The 19,943-nt window shown below is 51.6% G+C and overlaps 1 protein-coding gene across 4 annotated transcripts in view; it reads right to left on the bottom strand.

The window, feature by feature from the left end:
- Positions 1 to 19,943, bottom strand: part of Myh14 (myosin heavy chain 14) — a 100,603-nt gene that overhangs the window by 39,859 nt on the left and 40,801 nt on the right. For all 4 annotated transcript variants that reach the window (XM_045133405.1, XM_045133406.1, XM_045133407.1 and 1 more), the window contains exons 12-23: positions 14,445 to 14,563; positions 13,753 to 13,905; positions 13,501 to 13,674; positions 12,075 to 12,248; positions 11,479 to 11,593; positions 8,560 to 8,747; positions 5,981 to 6,102; positions 4,271 to 4,340; positions 4,012 to 4,172; positions 2,936 to 3,044; positions 2,121 to 2,252; positions 1,089 to 1,295 (exon numbers count right to left, since the gene is read on the bottom strand). In XM_045133405.1, the coding sequence (XP_044989340.1) occupies positions 1,089 to 1,295; positions 2,121 to 2,252; positions 2,936 to 3,044; positions 4,012 to 4,172; positions 4,271 to 4,340; positions 5,981 to 6,102; positions 8,560 to 8,747; positions 11,479 to 11,593; positions 12,075 to 12,248; positions 13,501 to 13,674; positions 13,753 to 13,905; positions 14,445 to 14,563 (1,724 nt within the window). The remainder of the gene's footprint in view (positions 1 to 1,088; positions 1,296 to 2,120; positions 2,253 to 2,935; positions 3,045 to 4,011; positions 4,173 to 4,270; positions 4,341 to 5,980; positions 6,103 to 8,559; positions 8,748 to 11,478; positions 11,594 to 12,074; positions 12,249 to 13,500; positions 13,675 to 13,752; positions 13,906 to 14,444; positions 14,564 to 19,943) is intronic.

Below are 19,943 nucleotides of genomic sequence, written 5' to 3'. Positions count from 1 at the left end.
GTGCATCTGGCTTATGTGGGTCTTGGGGCTCTGAACCTGGGTCCTTTGGCTTTGCAGGCAAGTACCTTAACCACTAAACCATCTCTCCAGCCCTTTCCTTGAAAAAGAAAAGAAGGGCCAGTGTGGTGGCACATGCCTTTAATCCCAGCATTCAGGAGGAAAAGCAGGAGGATTGCAGTGAATTTGAGGTCACCCTGAGAACTAGAGTGAGACCCTACCTTGAAAAACAAACAAAAAAAAAAAAAAAAAGGAAAAAGAAAAAAAGGGAAAACTGAGATATCTTGTCTCAAAACAGGGGGACTGGGGAGGTGACCCAGCAGTTAAAGACATTTTCTTGCAAAGCCTGCCAGCCTAGGCTCTATTCTCTGTTGCCCATATAAGGCCAGTCAGGTCTTCATTTGCAGGGGCCAGAGACCCTGGCACAGCTGCCCCATACAGAACAAATAAATAAGTAATTTTTTTAAAAAAAGTGAATTAATGGGCTTGAGAGATGGCTTAGCAGTTAAGGCACTTGCCTACGAAGCCTAAGGACCCAGGTACGATTCCCCAGGACCCACATGCACAAGATGCCAGATGCACAAGGTGGCACATCTATCTGAAGTTCTTTTGCAGTGGCTGGAGGCCTGGTGCACCCATTTTCTCCCTCTCTCTCTGTCCTCATTCTCTCTCTATCTGCCTCTTTCTTTCTCAAATAAATAAATAAAACTTAAACATCAATTAACTAAATAAATTAAAACGTGACCAGACAATTGTTGGGAAATTTTTAAGTTTGTTTGGGCAACCTGGAAATGTGATTTGCTTTTTTCTAACACAGAAGACAGTACACAGAAGGGTGATCAAATATTTCCAACTCTTCATGTGCCTTCTGTACAAACTAGATTTGGGAGGAGAACTAAGGTCTGTCGATGGACATGGCTTGAATGCCTGCATCCAGCCATACCTGAAGTTGACACATTGTAGAGCCATCCCCTTATTTCAATGAAATATAAATATTCATTTTGCTTGGGTCACCAAAGCTGCCTTTTCTGCAAACCCAGAGCCATGATGTGTAAGAGGGTGTGGGTGGAGACGGGTCTAGCCAGCCATACCTGGATGTGAAGTTGCAGACGCTTCTTCTCGCTCTGCAGCTGCCGGCTGCACTCCTCCTCTTCTCCCACACGCGCCTCCAGCTCCGACACCACGGCTTCCAACTCTTGCTTGCGGGCAGCCAGCCTCACGCGAGTCTCCTCGGCCTCGGAGCACAACTCGGCTTCGGCTCGGAGCTGTTCTGCCAGGCGAGCGCGCTCCTCCTCCAGCTGGGAGCCATGAGTCTCCATAAGCGGTCTGTGCCAACCCCTCCCGCCCCTTAACTTGCTGTACCCCTAAAGGCCTTGGGGACTGGAGTGACACTGGAGACACAAGTCCCCCCACCCCCATCCAACTGCTTCTCCCTGAGGCCTCACCTCAAGGTGACCCCACATCGTTGGGGTCTCTTTCTTTCCCTCCCCCAGCCCATCATGCATGACCTCTATCCCTCTACCCCGCAGGGCACGGTTAGAGCCCGCCCAGCACGCCCTGGCCCCATCCCTCACACACGCACAACCTCGTCCATGGTCCGTCCATCGCTCCCCCATCTCTTCCCCCTGCCCTGGGTATGGGCCTCTCCCAGAAGCTCCACTCTAAGACCCCAACCCCAACCTCAGCCCTATTCAGGGCCCAGCTCCTTCCCCGCCCCTCACCTTCCTGGCCCCATCCTTCACAGACTGGCCCGTGCCCACAGGGCCTCCTCAGTATCTGCCAGCCGTCCCACATCCGTACTCTTTCAATCTTGCCCCACCCAGGAGCCCTACTCCCACAGTCTCGCTCCTCACGCTCCTGACACCCCCTTTCTTTCACACCCTGCCCCTCCGTCTCTAGAACCGGCCCCGGCACAACGGGCAGACAGTAGCCCCGCCCCTCGCTGGAAGCCCCGCCCCTCGCTGGAAGCCCCGCCCCCTAGCTGGAAGCCCCGCCCCCTCGCTGGAAGCCCCGCCCCCTCGCACCAACCTTTTGCACCCTCCCCAAACCCTGTCCTCAGCCCTTGGGACCCGTCCCAGAGCCCCAGCGGCTCAGCAGGCTGACAGCCCTCCCCCGCCCCTGACCTGTGCCACTCGGCCCTGGAGCTCCCCGACTTCGCGGGCGCTCTGCTGATGCAGCTCCTGCACCTTCTGCAGCTCCTGGGCCCGCGCCTGCAGCACCTCGTCCTGCCGCGTCACCTGGAGCAGGGGCTTCACCTAGGGAAAGACCAGCGGTTGGGTCGGCTGGCTGGCTCTCACTCTGCCTGTCACCTTTGGGGTCTTAATCTGTGCCCTTTGAGGGGACATTGCCGGGAAAATTCCTCAAGTCCTGTGGTCTTGGAGACTCCTGAGTCGGTCCTGGTTCCAGCTGCAACGAAGCTGTTTCTGCTCTTTTTGAGACAGAACCTCACACTGCAGCCCAGCCTCTCCTCAAACTTTCTATCCTGCTTCCGCCTCCCGAGCTCTGGGATGACAGGTGTGCCAACACCATGCCTGGTTTATGCAGAGTGGGCCTCGTGCCTGGTAGACAATCACTCTACCACACGAGCCACATCCCCAGCCAAGGCCTCACTTCCTGAGGGCGCTACCATGCCTGGCTGCCCTGTATCTTTTGTTGCTTCAAACTTTTTGTTACTTTCCATCTAAAGAATCCTGGGCAACAAAGGCTGGGCTGGGAGCTGGGTGAGTCGGTGCACACTAATCCCAGCGCTGGGGAGACAGAGGTAGAAGGATCGCTGTGAGTTCGAGGTCAGCCTGGGCCCCAGCAAGACTCTACCTCGAAAAAACAAAAATGAAAAAAGAAAACAAAGACAGGGCCAACTGGCCCCATTTGACAGATGCCCAGGCCCAGCAGAGCCAGCCTCCTGTGCTTGGCCAGCCCCACAGCCACAGCCACACACCTTGATGAACAGCCTCCACCACTGCCAGTTCCTAAGTTTGAGGTAGGCCGCACAGTTCCTCTGCATCACCCTCAGGGCGCTCTGCTGCTGCTGCCGACGCTGGAAGGCCCTGGGGGAGGGGGGAAGTGGAGAGTGGGGGACAGCCCTTCAAGCCCTCATCCTTGAGCATGCAGCTAGGTTCCTTCCACAATCATGATTCAATGCCTGCTTTGTGAGGACACAACTCTGCTGACCTTGAACTCCTGATCCCCCAGCCTCAATGATGGGATTAGAGGCATGCACCACTATGCCCAGTTTATGGGGTGCTGGGGATCGAACCCAAGACTTTGTGCATGCTAGAAAGGCATTCTACCCACTGAGCTCCAGCCCCAGCTCTGGGTACCATTCTATCCCAGGTAACTCTTAACTTTCAGATCAGCCCTCTTGGCCTCAGCTCTTCTGTCTTGGCCCCTGGCCAGATCCCAGCCTCCCATCTTTCCCTTGAGTGTACCCCCAGCATATTGCCTTCCTCTGCTCACGGGCCTCCATGGCTCCCCAGGACTCCCCAGCCCTCAGGCTGGTGTAGGGGGCATGCTTCCCTATCACTCTCTGTTATGTGAGCCTTGTCTATGGGGGAAGGAGATTACCCCACACCTTCCTGCACCCTAAGACACACAAGGGCGTTTGCACAGACCACCTTTCCCTTCTTCCTGGATGACCTGGGATGGGGAGCTGGGCTGTGGCAGCGCCTTTCTCCTGTTCTTCCACGACCCCATCAAGGCATGTCACCCTGCCCATCTGAGACTTCCCTTTACTTGGGGGTCTTTAACAACTGACCAAACAACTTCTCCAAAACACTTTTTAAATCTTTGCATTAAGCTCCTGCACTCTGCTAAACCAGACCCAGGCAAAGCAGGCAAGGCAGGTCACTGTGCTGATCCTCCGCACATGTCCTGGCTCACAGGGTCCCTTGGGGACTGCAGAGCCAGCAAACCAGATACTCCCAGCTCCAAGTGTTCAGGGGACATCTGGCCAACCTTCACTGGGCCTGGCCCAGCCTCTGCCCACAGGACCTGGGTGCCAGTCTAGCCCCCTACCTGCGAGCCAGGTATCCCCTTGCAGCCGCCTGGAAGGACACGATGATGTCTGTGACCTTCAGGTCCCGTTCCTCTTCCAGCTGAGCCAGGACCCCAGCCCGGAAGAAGATCTTGCTCTGACCCACTCGGTAGAGGTTGGGGTCCAGTTCCAGAGCTTGGATCTGAGGTTGTGGGGAAAAAGGGACAGAGAGGTGATGAGGGAGGTCCCCTACACCTGGGCACCTGCATGCGCACACACCCCAGGTCCTACCCCACATACCATCTTCTCGCAGGCCTGCTTGCCATCCATGAAGCCCTTGGGGATGGCATTGGGAGTAAGGATCTCATACCTGCAGGGGGGGGGGGGGGGGAGAGGGCCACAATCAACAAGACTAGGCAAGAAGGCAGATAAGGGTAAAAACCCCACTACGATTCTTTTTTTTTTTCTTCCTGAGATAGGGTCTCACTCTAGCCCAGGATGACCAGGAAATCACTCTATAGTTCCAGGCTGGCCTTGAAACTCACAGCAATCCTCCTACCTCAGCCTCCTGAGCACTGAGATTAAAGGATGCCACCACGTTTTGCATTGTTTTTGTTATTGAGGCAGTCTTACTGTGGAACCCAGGCTTGCCTAGAACTCTCAGCAGTTCTCCTGCCTCAGCTTCCTGAATAACTGAAATCATAACTTGTGCCAGCAGAAGGTACTTTGTTTATGCATTTGCTTATTTTTAGAGACAGGGTTTTACATATCCCAGGCTGGCCTCCAACTCACTATGTAACCAAGACTGACCTTGAACCTCCCCATTACTGGGGTTACAGGCATGGGTAAACATACCCAGCTAGATTTGGCTTCATTTTTAAAATTTATTATTATTAATTTTTTAAAATTTCTTTATTTGGAGGGTGGGGAGAATGGGCATGCCAGGGCCTCTTGCCACTGCACTAGATGCATGTGCCACTTTGTGCAACTGGTTTTACGTGGGCACTGAGGAATCAAACTCTGACAGAGGCTTTGCAAGCAAGTGCCTTTAACCACTGGACCACTGTTCCAGCCTAGATTTTATTATTTTTACACAGGCCATGGTGAGTGTGGAGGTCTGAGGACAACTTCTATTACAAGAAGGTTCCCAAGCACCTTGAGCCACTGAGCCTTTTCCCCAGCCTCTACAATCTTGTGACCCCCCCCCTTTTTAGAGTCTCGCTGTAGCCCAGGCTAACCTGGAACTCACTATGTAGTCTCAGGGTGGCCTTGAACTCACAGAAATCCTCCTGCTTCTGTTTCCCAAGTGCTAGGATTAAAGGTGTGTGGGGTGGCAGGGGCTGGTGGCTCTCCTATTAGAAATGTTTTATTTATTTATTTGCAAGCAGAGATACACACACACACACACACACACACACACACACACACACACAGGGAGTATGGGGTGTGAGGGCTTCCAGCCACTGCAAATGAACTACAGACACATGTGCCACTTTGTGCATCTGACTTATGTGGGTACAAGGGAATCGAACCTTGCCTTTAGGTCTTTAGGTTTTGCAGGCAAGAGCCTTAACCACATAGGCATCTTTCTAGACCCCCTCTTTTTTGAGTCAGGATCTCTACCCCCGTCTAATCTGGAACTCACTGTAGCCCAGACTGACTTTGAACTTATGGTGATCCTCCTACCTCAGCCTCCTGAGTGCTGGGATTAAATTTGTAAGTCACTGTGCTCACTTCCACAAGTTTGTTTTCAAAATGCAGGTGGTGACACACTGATGTGACCCCAAATTCATGGTTTGGGGACACTTGTCCTGAACTGCAGCAGCTAGATGCCCCAGGCCCCTCTGCACACTAAATGGAATCGCCCCTAGCCTCTTAGGAGAGTACTTCAGAGGAAAAACTGATGTTGAATATAGTGAGTACCTAGCCCAAAGCCCCCCCCCCAACTCAAAGGTGGCACTGGAGAGAATAACTCCTCTCCTGCATCCCTGCGGCCCTTCGCTTGCTCACCGCTGCCGGAATTCCTGGAAGAGGATGCGGTTGGGGAAGCCCTGGCGGCAGATGCGGATGCCCTCCAGGACGCCGTTACAGCGGAGCTGGTCCAGCACCAGCCTTGGCTCCAGCTTCCCGGCCTGCGGAGAGCGGGGACAGAGGGTCAGGGTGGCCCCACGAGGGTGCCATGAGCAGGGTGCCAAGCAACTGAAGAGACCCAGCCTGCCCGATTCCTACGTTTCATCTTCTAATTTCCTTTCTATTTAGTAATCCAGATTGAACCCAGGGTCTCAAGCATGCTAGAGAGGTGCCCTACCACTAAGCCACACCCCCAGCCCCTCACAGTGAATTCTAGGAAGGGCTTCTGCCTCTAAGCCATGCCTCCAGCCTCCCACTGTGGGTCAAGCTAGAACTCTACTTCTGAGCCTAGCCCTAGTTCTGGTAATACATCATTCTCTGAGAACGACTTTGCAAGTTTGAGAGAACAAATAGAAATATTAGACTTTCTAAACTCACTAACACAAAGTTACATAAAATGAGACTTTTTTTTTTTTTTTTTGGTATTGGGGTGAAACCCAGGGGCCCACACATGTAAAGCAGGTGCTGTGGCTCTCTACCTCTGAGTCACGCCCTCAGCCCTCACTGCGGATTCTAGACAGGAGCTCTGCCTCTGAGCCATGCCCCCAGCCCTCACTGTGGATTCTAGACAGGAGCTCTACCTCTGAGCCATGCCCCCAGCCCTCACTGTGGATTCTAGACAGGAGCTGTACCTCTGAGCCATGCCCCCAGCCCTCACTGTGGATTCTAGACAGGAGCTCTACCTCTGAGCCACGCCCCCAGCCCTCACTGTGGATTCTAGACAGGAGCTCTACCTCTGAGCCACGCCCCCAGCCCTCACTGTGGATTCTAGACAGGAGCTCTACCTCTGAGCCACGCCCCCAGCCCTCACTGTGGATTCTAGACAGGAGCTCTACCTCTGAGCCACGACCCCAGCCCTCACTGTGGATTCTAGACAGGAGCTCTACCTCTGAGCCACGACCCCAGCCCTCACTGTGGATTCTAGACAGGAGCTCTACCTCTGAGCCACGCCCCCAGCCCTCACTGTGGATTCTAGACAGGAGCTCTACCTCTGAGCCACTCCCCCAGCCCTCACTGTGGATTCTAGGCAGGAGCTCTACCTCTGAGCCACGACCCCAGCCCTCACTGTGGATTCTAGACAGGAGCTCTACCTCTGAGCCACTCCCCCAGCCCTCACTGTGGATCTAGACAGGAGCTCTACCTCTGAGCCACTCCCCCAGCCCTCACTGTGGATTCTAGGCAGGAGCTCTACCTCTGAGCCACTCCCCCAGCACTCACCTTGGAGTCTAGACAGGAGCTCTACCTCTGAGCCATGTCCCCAGCCCTCACTGTGGATTCTAGGCAGGAGCTCTACCTCTGAGCCACGCCCCCAGCCCCCACTGTGGATTCTAGACAGGAGCTCTACCTCTGAGCCAAGCCCCCAGCCCTCACTGTGGATTCTAGACAGGAGCTCTACCTCTGAGCCATGTCCCCAGCCCTCACTGTGGATTCTAGACAGGAGCTCCACCTCTGAGCCACGCCCCCAGCCCCTCACTGTGGATTCTAGGCAGATCACAGCTGAGCCATGCCCTTAGCATTGTGTGTGTGTGTGTGTGTGTGTGTATGTGTGTGTGTGTGTGTTTCTCTGTGTCTGTCTGTGTGTCTATTTTATATTCTGACACAGGTTCTCACTAAATTGCCAGACAGGCCTTGACTTAGCAGTTCTCCTGCCTCCACCTCCTGTGTGCTGGAATGACAGGCCTGTGCCACATCCCTGCAGCCCCAGAAGCTCTTCCACCCTTTGTACTTTCCAGGCGCTGACCTGCCACAGGACCTTTGCAGAAGTTAGTCTCTCCTTGAAAACCACATATGCTTTGGGACTCAAGAATCACTTCCCGGGCTGGAGAGATGGCTTAGCGGTTAAGCGCTTGCCTGTGAAGCCTAAGGACCCCAGTTCGAGGCTCGGTTCCCCAGGTCCCACGTTAGCCAGATGCACAAGGGGGCGCACACATCTGGAGTTCGTTTGCAGAGGCTGGAAGCCCTGGCGCGCCCATTCTCTCTCTCTCCCTCTATCTGTCTTTCTCTCTGTGTCTGTCGCTTTCAAATAAATAAATTTAAAAAAACAGAAAAAAAGAAAAAAAAAAAAAGAATCACTTCCCCCAAGGATCCTTCCTTGATATCCCCAACCAGATCAAAGTCTACCCGACCCTTACTGCCCCTACACAGTCTCCTGGACATTCATTTTCAGTGTGTGTCCTGGCTGCAAGGAAACTTGAAAAGTACCTTGGTACTCTCACTGCACTTCTTAACTCCTAAGAAACTGTGACCCACTGAGCACAGGAGTTACCTGTGCTTTTTCTGTCTTTCTGCTACAGTGTCTGTAAGTCCTGTCCCTGACACATGATAGGCACTATATGATCAATTTTATGAACAAGACAGAGATGCCAGACATGACCGTAGCTTGCTCACAGTCACAGAGCTGCCCATGGGTCCTGTAATCAGATCTGCCCCTACCCGTACCCCAGGGCTGGATCACTCACTCTTTTCTCATGATTGGGGACGATACAACGGACAAAACTTGGGTTGGTATTGCTCAGGGTGGCCATGAGTCGACTCAGAGATTCCTTGTAGAGCTGCCCAACAGTCCGGAACATTCCACGGCGTGGGCGGCCACCTGGTGGGCCCTCTCCAAGGCTGCTCACTTGCTCCAGCCCCACGATGCCCTCCACTGTGAGGAAAAGAGATGTGGCCATGGGGAAGGGTTGGTCAACGTCATCCTTTTTGGGAAGGTTCTGGAGTGGTGGTGGCTGGCCTCAAATACATGATCATCCTGTGCTTCAGTTTTGAGTTCTGGGATTACAGGCACACACCGCCATGATCTCATTTCTTGAGATCACATTTAAAAAGCTGTGTTGACTGAGGCTGAAGGTCTTGCTATTCATAGGACCTGGTGTGACACCCAACCTCATGAGAGGGGTGTCATAGCACCATTGCAGAGACAGGCAGACTGAGGCCCAGAGAGGTAGAAACTGTGCTTAAGGTCAAGGCCCTCAGAAGCCATCAACACAGGATCTGTCCTCCTTAGTCCTGCCACTGCTGAACTCCCTGGCTCAACTCCCCACACCCACGCTGCCAGTGACTTCCCAAACAACAGCCATAATGAGTAACATTCCTAGAATGCTGAAAGAGATAAGCTTTGGGTTCAAGTCCCAGCTCAGCCACTTACTGGCTATGTGACCTCAGGCGAGTTACTTAACCTCTTTGTGCTTTTTTTTCTGATTTACTCGGGGTGGGGGTTGGAATAGTATACACAGCCATCCCACTGGGGTGTCTGAAGGATTTGGGGTGTCTGTTGTAAGAGAAGGCAAGGGACAGACATTCCCCCCAGTTTCCCCCCCCACCATGTCTGGCAGGCCTCACCCATGGAGCAGACACCCACCCCCTGGCGGTGAGGTGGCATTGGCAGAGTTGTGCCTCCCAGCAGGTCCAGGGGGCGACGACGGAAAGGAGCCAAGGAAAGAGAACTGTTGGAGGCCCCCGTGTTCTGGGGGAGGGAGGGCGGAGGAGAGGAGGGGGAGATGGTGGGGAGAGATGCATGAATGGAGGAGGGTGAGAGGTGACAAGAAGAGAAAGAGGAAAGGGTTTTTAGTTGGCACAGAGCAAGCAGACAGGAACCTGAATGCTGTCCAGAATCTTTTCAAGCCTATCTACTTTTGTCTTTACCCACTGAGGGCATCAGCATCCTCTTGAAGGATTTAGTACAACAGAAAAATATATTACTTGGGCTGGAGAGATGGCTTAGCGGTTGGGCTAAAGGACCCAGGTTCAACTCCCCAGGGCCCACATAAGCCAGATGCACAAGGTGGCACACGCGTATGGAGTTCGTTTGCAGTGGCTAGAGGTCCTGGTGTGCCTGTTCTCTCTCTCTCTTTTGCTCTCAGACAAACAAATTAAATATTTTAGAAATATAGAGTTCTTCCTAGAGGTCAGGTCTGCATCAACTTTCTGAACCGTCTCTTTTGCCTTGATTTCCAGGCCTCTCAAGAGTACCTGAGTGTTCCAGCTGCACTTGTTAATTCTTCCCCCATCAGCCTTGTCCCCAGGCCTGCAGGGTGCCCAGGCCTAGGCTGCTGGGATGCAGGGATGGAGGCGGCCACCATAGGGATGGATGCAAAGTGACGCTATTCCCCCGCCCTTCCCCACCTCTTATCCTGTGCCCATGGCTTGTGCTTTGAACCTTTACTGCCCTCGTGCGTGGCTTTGCTTCAGAACTGCGGAGGAAGTGATGCCAGATCAGCTCCAAGCTGGATACAGGGGGTTTAGCAGCCTCCACTGTCTCTCAAGCACCAGGCACAAGGGGATGGGCCAAAGGAGGAACCTGAATGATGCCCAGGGTCTGTTCAAGCCCTGTTTGCCTATGTATCCACCCACTGAAGGTACCAGCATCCTCTCGAAGAATTTAGTACAACAGAAAAATATATTTGTGAAGGGCTGGAGAGATGGTTTAGTGGTTAAGGTGCTTGCCAGTATGCCAAAGGACTCAGGTTCAATTCCCCAGTACCCACGCAAAGCCAGATGCACAAGATGGCGCATGCATCTGGAGTTCGTTTGCAGTGGCTGGAGGCCCTACCATGCTCATTCTCTCTTTCCCTCTCTCTCTCTCAAGTGAAAAAATAAATAAAACATTTTTTAAAAGAAAAAAATATATTTGTGTCCACAAACTACGCATAGAGTTTTAGAGAGTGGCATTACACTTCCAGAGATGATATTCTTGTTGAACACCCACTGCTGTGGTGCTTAACAGTATAAGATATAAAAATCAAGTTTTTTCTTTCTGGCATCAGCTCATGAGGGTAATTCCACGCCCTTTTCTCTCAGAGTTTATTTTGAGGATGACCCACTGCTTAATAGACCGACTGCTTGTTTTGTTTTTGTGCCTTACTGCATACACTATCCTACAGCTACACTCTGAGAGAGTAAGGCCAACTGACAAACGCCAAAAACTTAAGAGTCAAGAAAAATCGGGCTGGAGACATGGCTCAGCATTAAAACGCTTGCCTGAAAAGCTTAACGACAAGGCTTAATTCCCCAGAACCCATGTAAAGCCAGATGCGCAAAGTGGCACATGCATCTGGAGTTTGTAGCAGCTAGAGGCCCTGGTGTACCCATCCCCCTCTCTCTCTGCTTGAAAAAGAAAGGAAGAACGAACGAAGATACTGTTCCTGCCAGTTTGTAAGACCATTCTGCAGGCCTCCCTTCAGAACAGGAACACAGGACAGGGACAGGGTCTCCCTCTCTCCCTGCTTTCTCCCCTCCCTCACCACCTAACCAGAAATGCGGTTTCTGAGACCATCTGCTCTGGGCTCAGAGTCCGAAAGAGGCATTCACACCCCAGAGGGGCGAGAGAGAGAGTGGATACCCAGGCCTCCAGGGGCAGACCCCAGGAAGGCGATCCTCACCATCCTTCCAGATCTCTGCTGTGAGCCGATCCGTGCTCTGGTGCAGCAAGGCTGCCACACTGTCATTCAGGGGGTCCATGTTCTTCATCAGCCACTCGTTGGCCTTGTAGTCCACCTGCAAGCAGAGCAGGAAGAGGAGCTGGGACTTGCCCCCCCCCCCGCCCCACTATGGAGCAGGGCACCAGCACCACCGTGTGTCCACACCCCAAACTGCATCCCGACTGCAGTACCCTCTCCTGGTCCCTACTCTAGGACTGGCCACCACCACATCCTTCCAGCTCATTCCACTCCAGCAGCGCTGGTCTACCCAGTTCCTCAGAGACACATCTAATTCCCACGACACCTGCGTTACCACCCTTGGAGTCCCTGCCACTTGGGAGTCTCAAGGTGGGTTTTCATAAGCTGGCTTCCTCCTGGAGGAGACTTGGTCAGAGTCCCTGTTCTTGGGCTCTGGTTGCTCCTACCCCGAGTATGAGCGGATGTCAGGTGGCCCCTGCTTACTTACGCTCTGCCTCCTCCCCACCTCTGAGGCCAGGTGGAGATCCCCTTGACGGCTCACGCCCACCCACATGCTCACAGCTGGCCCCCATCCTCACCTTGCCCGCGTAGTGCAGGACGCTGAAGTCGGCCTGATCGCGCAGGTGCCTGGGGCGTTGGAACTTGGGATGTCCACCCTGCTCCTGGGCCACTTTCTCCACGAAGGACTTGTCTGTGGCCTTTGGGAACCAGCACTCTTCATCCAGCAGGGCCAGGAGTCCAGGAGGGTTGGCCTGGTATCCAGTTGACAAGAGGGACAGGGCAGTCAGATCCCTAAATACCAAACACTTACACTGCTGCTAAGTTTTAGCTCTCAGAAGTAACCCTTGATGGTGCATATCTGTAACCCCATAACTTTGGAGGTGGAGGCAGGAAGATCATAAGTTCAAGGCCAGTCTACGTTACATAGCAGGTGCAAAGCCAGCCTGGGCTACATGTGACCCTGTCTAAAAATGTGTATGTGTGTGTACATACATACATTTATCAGGTGTGGTGGCACATGCCTTTAGTCCCAGAACTTGGGAGGCAGAGGTAGGAGGATCGCTGTGTGTTCAAGGCCAGCCTAACACTACACAGTGAGTTCCAGGTCAGCCTGAACTAGAGAGAGACCCCCCACCTTGAAAAACATTATATATGTTTAACTTTATACACATATAAAGTTAAATTCATATTTTTCAGATAACATTCGGCCCTGGGGACACAGCTCAGAAGTAGCACAGGGGCAAGGTCTTGTGTTCCATTCCAGCACCACAAAGAAAGCCCAATCTGGACATGAACCAAATGCAAGGACCACGGTTATAATCACAGCCCTACATTAGCTACATGCCTGCCGCCACGTCAGGATGAGCACAGGCTGGACACTTGTCCTTTGGGCCAGCAGAGGGCGCTATGGCAGGCTGGGAGGAGGCATATTCTTGTAGATGTCAGAGGCAGTCAAGGCAGGAAGAGCCAGTGAGTGAGTCTGGGAGTAAACTGGGTGGGCAGGCTGAGCCCTGGGTGGGCAGAACAGCACGTGAGTGAGATGGGTGTAGCGAGTGGTGGGTCTAGGGTGTGGCCTAGGCAGAAGACTAGGTGGGCGGGGGGCAGGGGTGGGATGGTGGGTTGGAGTCTAGGGGACAGCTGGGGTGGAGCTGAGCAGGAATGAAACGTAGAGTCCGGGATCCAAGCAGGGATGAGGGTGCACGGTGGAAAGGTCTTGGTGGTGGGTGGGGCTGAGCAGGAATAGATCCCGGAGTGAGCGTGAACTGAGGAGGGGGTGCGTCCGAGCGGTGGGCGTGGCTAGACAGAGACAGGTGGGTGAGGTGCACACTAACTAGGAGGTGAGCATGGCTGGGCAGGGGTTGTTGGGGGAAGAGGGTGTGGCCAGAAGCAGACGCACAGCCGGGAAGTGAGTGGGTCTTGGTGATGGGTGTGGCCGAACAAGGGCAGGTCTAGGGGTGGGTGAGCCTGGGTGGTGGGCGCGGGCACTCCCCGCCCCGGGCTTACCGGGCGCTCGATGAGGTCGATGCAGGGCTGCAGGTCGAGCCCGAAATCCAGGAAGGTCCAGGGGATGCCCTCGCGCTGGTACTCCTCCTGCTCCAGCACGAACATGGTGTGGTTGAAGAGCTGCTGCAGTTTCTCGTTGGTGTAGTTGATGCATAGCTGCTCGAAGGAGTTCAGCTGCGGGGACAGGGGCATAAGTGGGGTCTAGGATATGGGCACCGGCCGGGAGAGGGTGTCCGCAGCCCCAGCGCACACCTGGAAGATCTCGAAGCCAGCGATGTCCAGGATCCCCAGGAAGGACGCGCCTTGGCGGGGGCTGCGGTCTAAGGCACGGTTGAGCCGCAGGACCAACCAGCGGAAGAGGCGCTCGTAAGTGGCTTTGGCCAGAGCCTCCAGAGCAAAGTCAGCCTGTGGGGTGGGGGCGCATAGTGAGATCAAACCCTGAAGAGCCTAATTCTTGCAGCAGCCAAGAGATTCATTATATAAAAAGGACAAATGAAACGAAGCCCTTCCCTGGACCCTCACAGCACCTCCTTACTGTGGCTCATCAAGACCCTGGATGAGCTGCTCTCTGCCGACACCTCTAAACATGGCTTCACTGACTCTTGCTCTAGCCTCACTGGCCTCCCCAATGGTCCTCACTTCAAGCTTACTCCAGCCCCAGGGCCTTTGCACTGACATATGGGTCTCACCTCAAGAAGATAACTTTCCTGGACACAACCTTTCTCCTTGATGGAGGCCTGGCTGGCTAGCAGCACCTTGCTTCTTCATCTCCTGACTCTCCATTTCTCTTACCACCACCTGAGCCCCACCAGGGCCTGCTCTTTCTTCTGATGACAGCTTCCAGTCCAGATGCCGTTCGGTGTGAGAATTGCCGGCAGCCTTTTAGAGAGCCACTGCCCATTTGACTGGCTGCTCCTGCAGCTGCAGCTGCCTATCCCACCTACCTGCTCTTTGGTCTGGGCTTTCTGCACGTAATCTCGGCCAACTTTGATGCGGGGTGTGAGCAGGGCACGGGAGAAGTCGGTCACCCCCAGTCCCAGGAGGCGGCAGAGTTTCTGGGCAGCTGAGGGTGAGAGGGGACAAGACTGGATCAGTACCAAGTGGGACAGAAGCGCTGCTCAGCTCACATGGGGAGCAGAGATGGATTCTTCTGCCTGTGTTGGTCCTGAAAGCGTGTGTGCTCCTGGGGAGCAGCCATGTTCTCTGTGGGAACTGGAGAGATGCCAGCCAGACAGTCCTGAGCAGGAGCAAAGGTCAGTCACAGGAAGCTTGATGGCTGGGGACTGGAATATGGAACAGGGAAGGGACCCCTTCGGTAAACAAAGAAAGGAGTGTTTTTAGGTAAATCTTTTCCCACAGGTGAGGCTGGAGGATCAGGAGTTCAAGCCCAATCTGGCTACAGGAGACCTTATCTCAAAAAAGAAAGAAAAAGCTGGGCATGGTGGTGCACACCTTTAGTCCCAGCACTCAGCAGGCTGAGGTAGAAAGATCACCTTGAGTTTGAGGCCAACCTGGGACTACATAGTGAATTCCAGGTCACCCTGGACTAGAGGGAGATCCTACCTCAGAAAAAAAAAAAGGTGGGGGCTAGAGAGATGTCTTAGTGTTTAAGGTGCCTGCCTATAAAACAAAGGTCCCAGGTTCAATTCCCCAGTACCCACATAAAGCCAGATGTAGTGGGTAACTCAAGGTTATCCTCTGGCCTCCACATGTACATGAACCAATCCACACAAACACACACAGAAAAAGAAAAGCCAGGCGTGGTGGTGCATGCCTTTAATCCCAGCACTTGGGAGGCAGAGATAGGACGCTCACTATGAGTTCGAGGCCACCCTGAGACTACACACTGAATTCCATGTCAGCCTGGGGTAGAGTGAGACCCTACCACAAAAAAAAAAAAAAAAATAAAAAGAGGCCTTTTTCATTTTTCTGTATGTTTGAAGATTTTTACTAATAATGTGGAAAAATTATATTAGGGAAGAGCTCATAAAATAGAAAAAAAATAATATATTAAATCTTTCTTTTTTTTTTTTTTGATTTTTGAGGTAGGGTCTTACATTAGCCTAGGCTGACCTGGAATTCACCACTTAATCGCAGGGTGGCCTTGAACTCACAGCAATCCTGCTACCTCTGCCTCCCAAGTGCTGAGATTAAAGGCATGTGTCATCACACCTGACAAAACCTTATTTTCTAATTTAACTCTAAATTTACCTAAAATACATTAAAATATGCATTATACACTTTTTTTTTTTAAAAAAAAGTTTGTTTTTGAGACGTGTCCAATTTATGTAGTGCTGAGGTTTGAACCTAGGGCTTTGTACCTATCAGGCAAGCAGTCTAACCACTAAGCTATATCCACAGCCTCTAATACACACACACACACACACACACACACACACACACATATACATACACACACATATATATGTATGTATATATTTGAAAACCCTTTACATACATACATATATACATTTATAGTTTTCTTGGATTTTTCAGGCAGGGTCTTGCTCTAGTCCAGGCTGACCTGGTATTTGCTATGTAGTCTCAGGGTGGCCTTGAATTTATTGCAATCCATGATCCTCCTACCTCTTCCTCCTGAGTACTGAGATTAAAGGCATGCACTACTATGCTGGGCATGCATGTATGTATGTACGTATGTGTGTGTGTGTATGTATATCAAATTTATAGGGCTGGAGAGATGGCTTAGTGGTTAAGGCACATACCTGCAAAGCCAAAGGACCTCAGTTCGATTCCCCAGTATCCACATAAGATAGATGCATAAGGTGGCACATGCATCTGGAGTCTGTTTGCAGTGGCTGGAAGCCCTGGCGTGCCCATTCTTTCTCTCTCTTTCTCTCACTCTGCCTCTTTCTCTCTCTCAAATAAATAAATAGATAATAGATAAAAATATAATTTATTTGAGAGAGAGAGAGAAATGGGTGTACCAGGGCCTCTAGCCACTACAAACAAACTCCAGATACATGCACCACCTCATGCATTTGGCTTGAAAGGTACTGGGGAATTGAACCCAGCCCCTTGGGCTTTACAGGAGAGCTCTTTAACCACTGAGCCATTTCTCCAGCCCAAGTGTGTGTATGTGTGTGTGTGTGTGTGTGTGTGTGTGTGTGTGTGTGTATTTTGTTTTTCAAGGTAGGGTCTCTAACCTAGGCTGACCTGGAATTCACTATGTAGTCTCAGGGTGATCTCAAACTCAAGGTGATCCTCCTACCTCTGCCTCCCAAGTGCTGGGATTAAAGGCATGCACCACCACACCCAGCCAACTATATATTTTTAACATTTTATTTATTTATTTGCAAGAACAGAGACAAATACACAGAGACAGAGAGAGAGAGAACGGGTGTACCAGGGCCTCCAGCCACTACGATCGAACTTCAGATGCATGTGCCACCTTGTGCATCTGACTTTATGTGGGTACCAGGGAACTGAACCCAGGTTGTTAGGCTTTGCAGGCAAGCTCCTTAACTCTGAGCTATCTCCGCAGCCCTAAAAAGGTTTTGCTGTGTTTAAGACAGGTAATCACTATGTAGCCCAGGCTAGCCTCTGACTTTCATCCCTACTGGATTAGCCTTGAGTGTTAGGATCACAAGCCTATGCCACCCGCCTGGCGTATGCTTTATTTTTATGAAGAAAACCCAGCGTAGACAAATGGCTAGATAGCACAACGTTAAAGAGATGTGTGTCTGTGCGGGGAAGGGCGAGGCCGCGTGGGAGGTGTGCTGCTGCTTTCTACTCTGAGTTAAACCCGTAACTAAGAATGTTTCCAAGCATCTGCCACTTCCACGGCAGGAACGCTCACACGCTCTGGCAGGAAAAGGAGAAAATATGCCTGGAAAGAAATTCATGAAAATGGCAACAAAGCCAGGTGTGGAAATACATGCCTGTCATCTGAGTACTCAGGAGGTGAAGGCAGGAGGATCAGGAGTTCAAGGCCTACCTGGGATACACAGTGGGTTCAAGCCCAGCCTGAGCTACGTGAGGCAGTCTTGGGAAACCAAAGAAGGGATAGAGCTGTAGTTTGGTTGGTCGAGGGCTTGCCTCGCATGCACAAGGGCCTTGATTCCATTCCTAGGGCTGCTAAACCAGGGATGGTGGTTCACACTTATAATTCCAGCACTTGGGAGGCAGAAGCAGGAGATAAGGAGTAAGGTCATCCTTGGGCAGACAGTGAGTTGACTCCAGTCTGGGCTACGAAGCCTAAGGACCCATGTTCGACTCTCCAGATCCCACCTTAGCCAGATGCACAAAGGTAAGGCAAGTGCAAGGTTGCACATGCCCACTAGGTAGGACAAGCATCTGGAGTTCGATTGCAGTGGATGAGGCCCTGATGCCCCAATTCTCTGTGTCTCTCTCTCTCTCTAAAATAGAAAAATAAAATAAAACAGGGCTAGAGAGATGGTTTATGCCTACGAAGCCTAAGGACCCAAGTTCAATTCCCCAGTAACCACGTAAGCCAGATGTACAGGGTGGCACATGCATCTGGAGTTTGTTTGCCATGCCTAGAGGCCCTGGTTTGCTCTTTCTTTCTTTCTCTTTCTCTCTCTCTTAATTTTTTTTTTCTCAAAGAAGGGACTTCTCAGATACCTTCTTGCCTCCTTGTGCAAGAACTCTGCATCTCATATTTCTCTGAAGTTCTGGGCCCCACATATTCCTGGAACACCATGCATGCTCCCTCTTAGGCATGAGCTCTGTCTTCTTTTTTCTTAAGTTCTATCTATAACCTAATAAAACTTATAACCTAAAAAACACCCCACAAAATAAAGGGGCTGAGGAGATTGCTCAGTGGTTAAAGACACTTGCTTACAAGGCCAGATGGCCCAGGTTCTATGCCCTAGCACCCACATAAAGCCAGGTGCAAAAAGTGGCACATGCACCTGGAATTTGTTTACAGCGGCAGTAAGCCCTGGCGTGCCCATTTTTTTTCTCACTCTCTCTCTGCTTATAAGTAAATAATAAATAAATCCATGTAGCATTTTAGTTACAACCCACACAAAGTTACTCTTAGCACTTTAAGGGGAATAAAACAAGTTGAAGCAGTTTTAACACCAGCCTGCAATTTTGTAAAGAACAAATGCAAAGCCCATCCATCGCCAAAGGGGGTGCTGTTGAGCACCGTGAGTGGGCTGGAATGGACGCCCCATTTCCCCACATTTTCAGCACTGTCAGATGTGGTAGTTAGAAGGTCTGGCCTGAGAGACGCAGGTGCTTTATTTAAACTGAGTTTGTGGGTGTGGTGGCACACGCCTTTAATCCCAGCACTAGGGAGGCGAAGGGAGGAGAGGAGGATCGCCATGAGTTTGAGGCCACCCTGAGACTACATAGTGAATTCCAGGTCAGCCTAAGCTAGAGTGAGACCCTACCGCGAAGAACCAAAAAAAAAAAAAAAAAAAAAAAGAGTTTGCAACTTCAACCCCTAGCAGGCAGATCCCCGATTGAGGGGGGTAGGGTGAGGTGGGGTAGGGTGGGGGAAGTTGTCACTGGGCGGATCTGATTCTAGCCCAAAGGTGTGGAAAGAGCAGTTTAGGTTCTCTTGTTCCCGCTTGTCTGCTGTTTTTCAGTATTTACTGGCTGTTTGGGTGCATTTCTCTCTTTGCTTGGATCTGTGAAAGTGAGCCAACTTCTTCTGCCAGTGATAGAACTTCCCCTGAATCTATAATCTTGAAATAAATCCCTTCCTCCCATAAACTATTTTGGTTGGATGTTCGTCCCAGCAACATGGAGCTGACGGCAACACTAGAGCTTTATAAATGGTGCAGAGAGGCATGAGGCTGACTGTTTCTGTGATTGTCTACATTCAAATGGGCCTGCAGGTAGGGCACAGCCTGCTGAGAGACGCCCCAAGAACAGGGCAGTGGTCACCTCAGGATCGTGATTGTGAACGGTCTGCTTGATACTCTCATCCTAACATGCAGGAGGTAGAGGCAGGAGGAGCTCAAGGTCAGATTTGGTTACAATGAGATCTTGTCTCACAAATGCACAAAGAAACAATACACGGGTGGAGAGATGGCTCAGTGGTTAAGGTGCTTGCCTGCAAAGCCTAACAACCTGGGTTTGATTCCTTAGTACCAACATAAACCAGATGAACAAGAAGGCACATGTATCTGGAGTTCATTTGTAGGAGGCTCTGGCATGCCCATTCTGTCTCTTCTTTTTCTCTGCTTATAAATAAATATTAAGAAAAAAAAAGAAACAAGAGCAACAACCCAACAAATGCAGAGGGAAGGGGAAGAGTAGGCACCCACCACCCCAGATGTGCCAGGTCTCATGGGCCCAGTCTGTCTATTCTTCCTCCTTTTACTCCTAGAAGCTGCAGAGTGACTCAGCGGCTTAAAAATAACACCCTTGGGCTGGAGAGATAGCTTAGCGGTCAAGTTGCTTGCCTGCAAAGCCTAAGAACTCCTGCTTGAATCCTCTAGATCTCATGT

Source organism: Jaculus jaculus, chromosome 14 (genome assembly GCF_020740685.1).
Source record: "Jaculus jaculus isolate mJacJac1 chromosome 14, mJacJac1.mat.Y.cur, whole genome shotgun sequence".
NCBI lineage: Eukaryota > Metazoa > Chordata > Mammalia > Rodentia > Dipodidae > Jaculus > Jaculus jaculus.
Note: the sequence above shows the minus strand (reverse complement) of the source record. Positions and strands in the feature narration are given on the sequence as shown.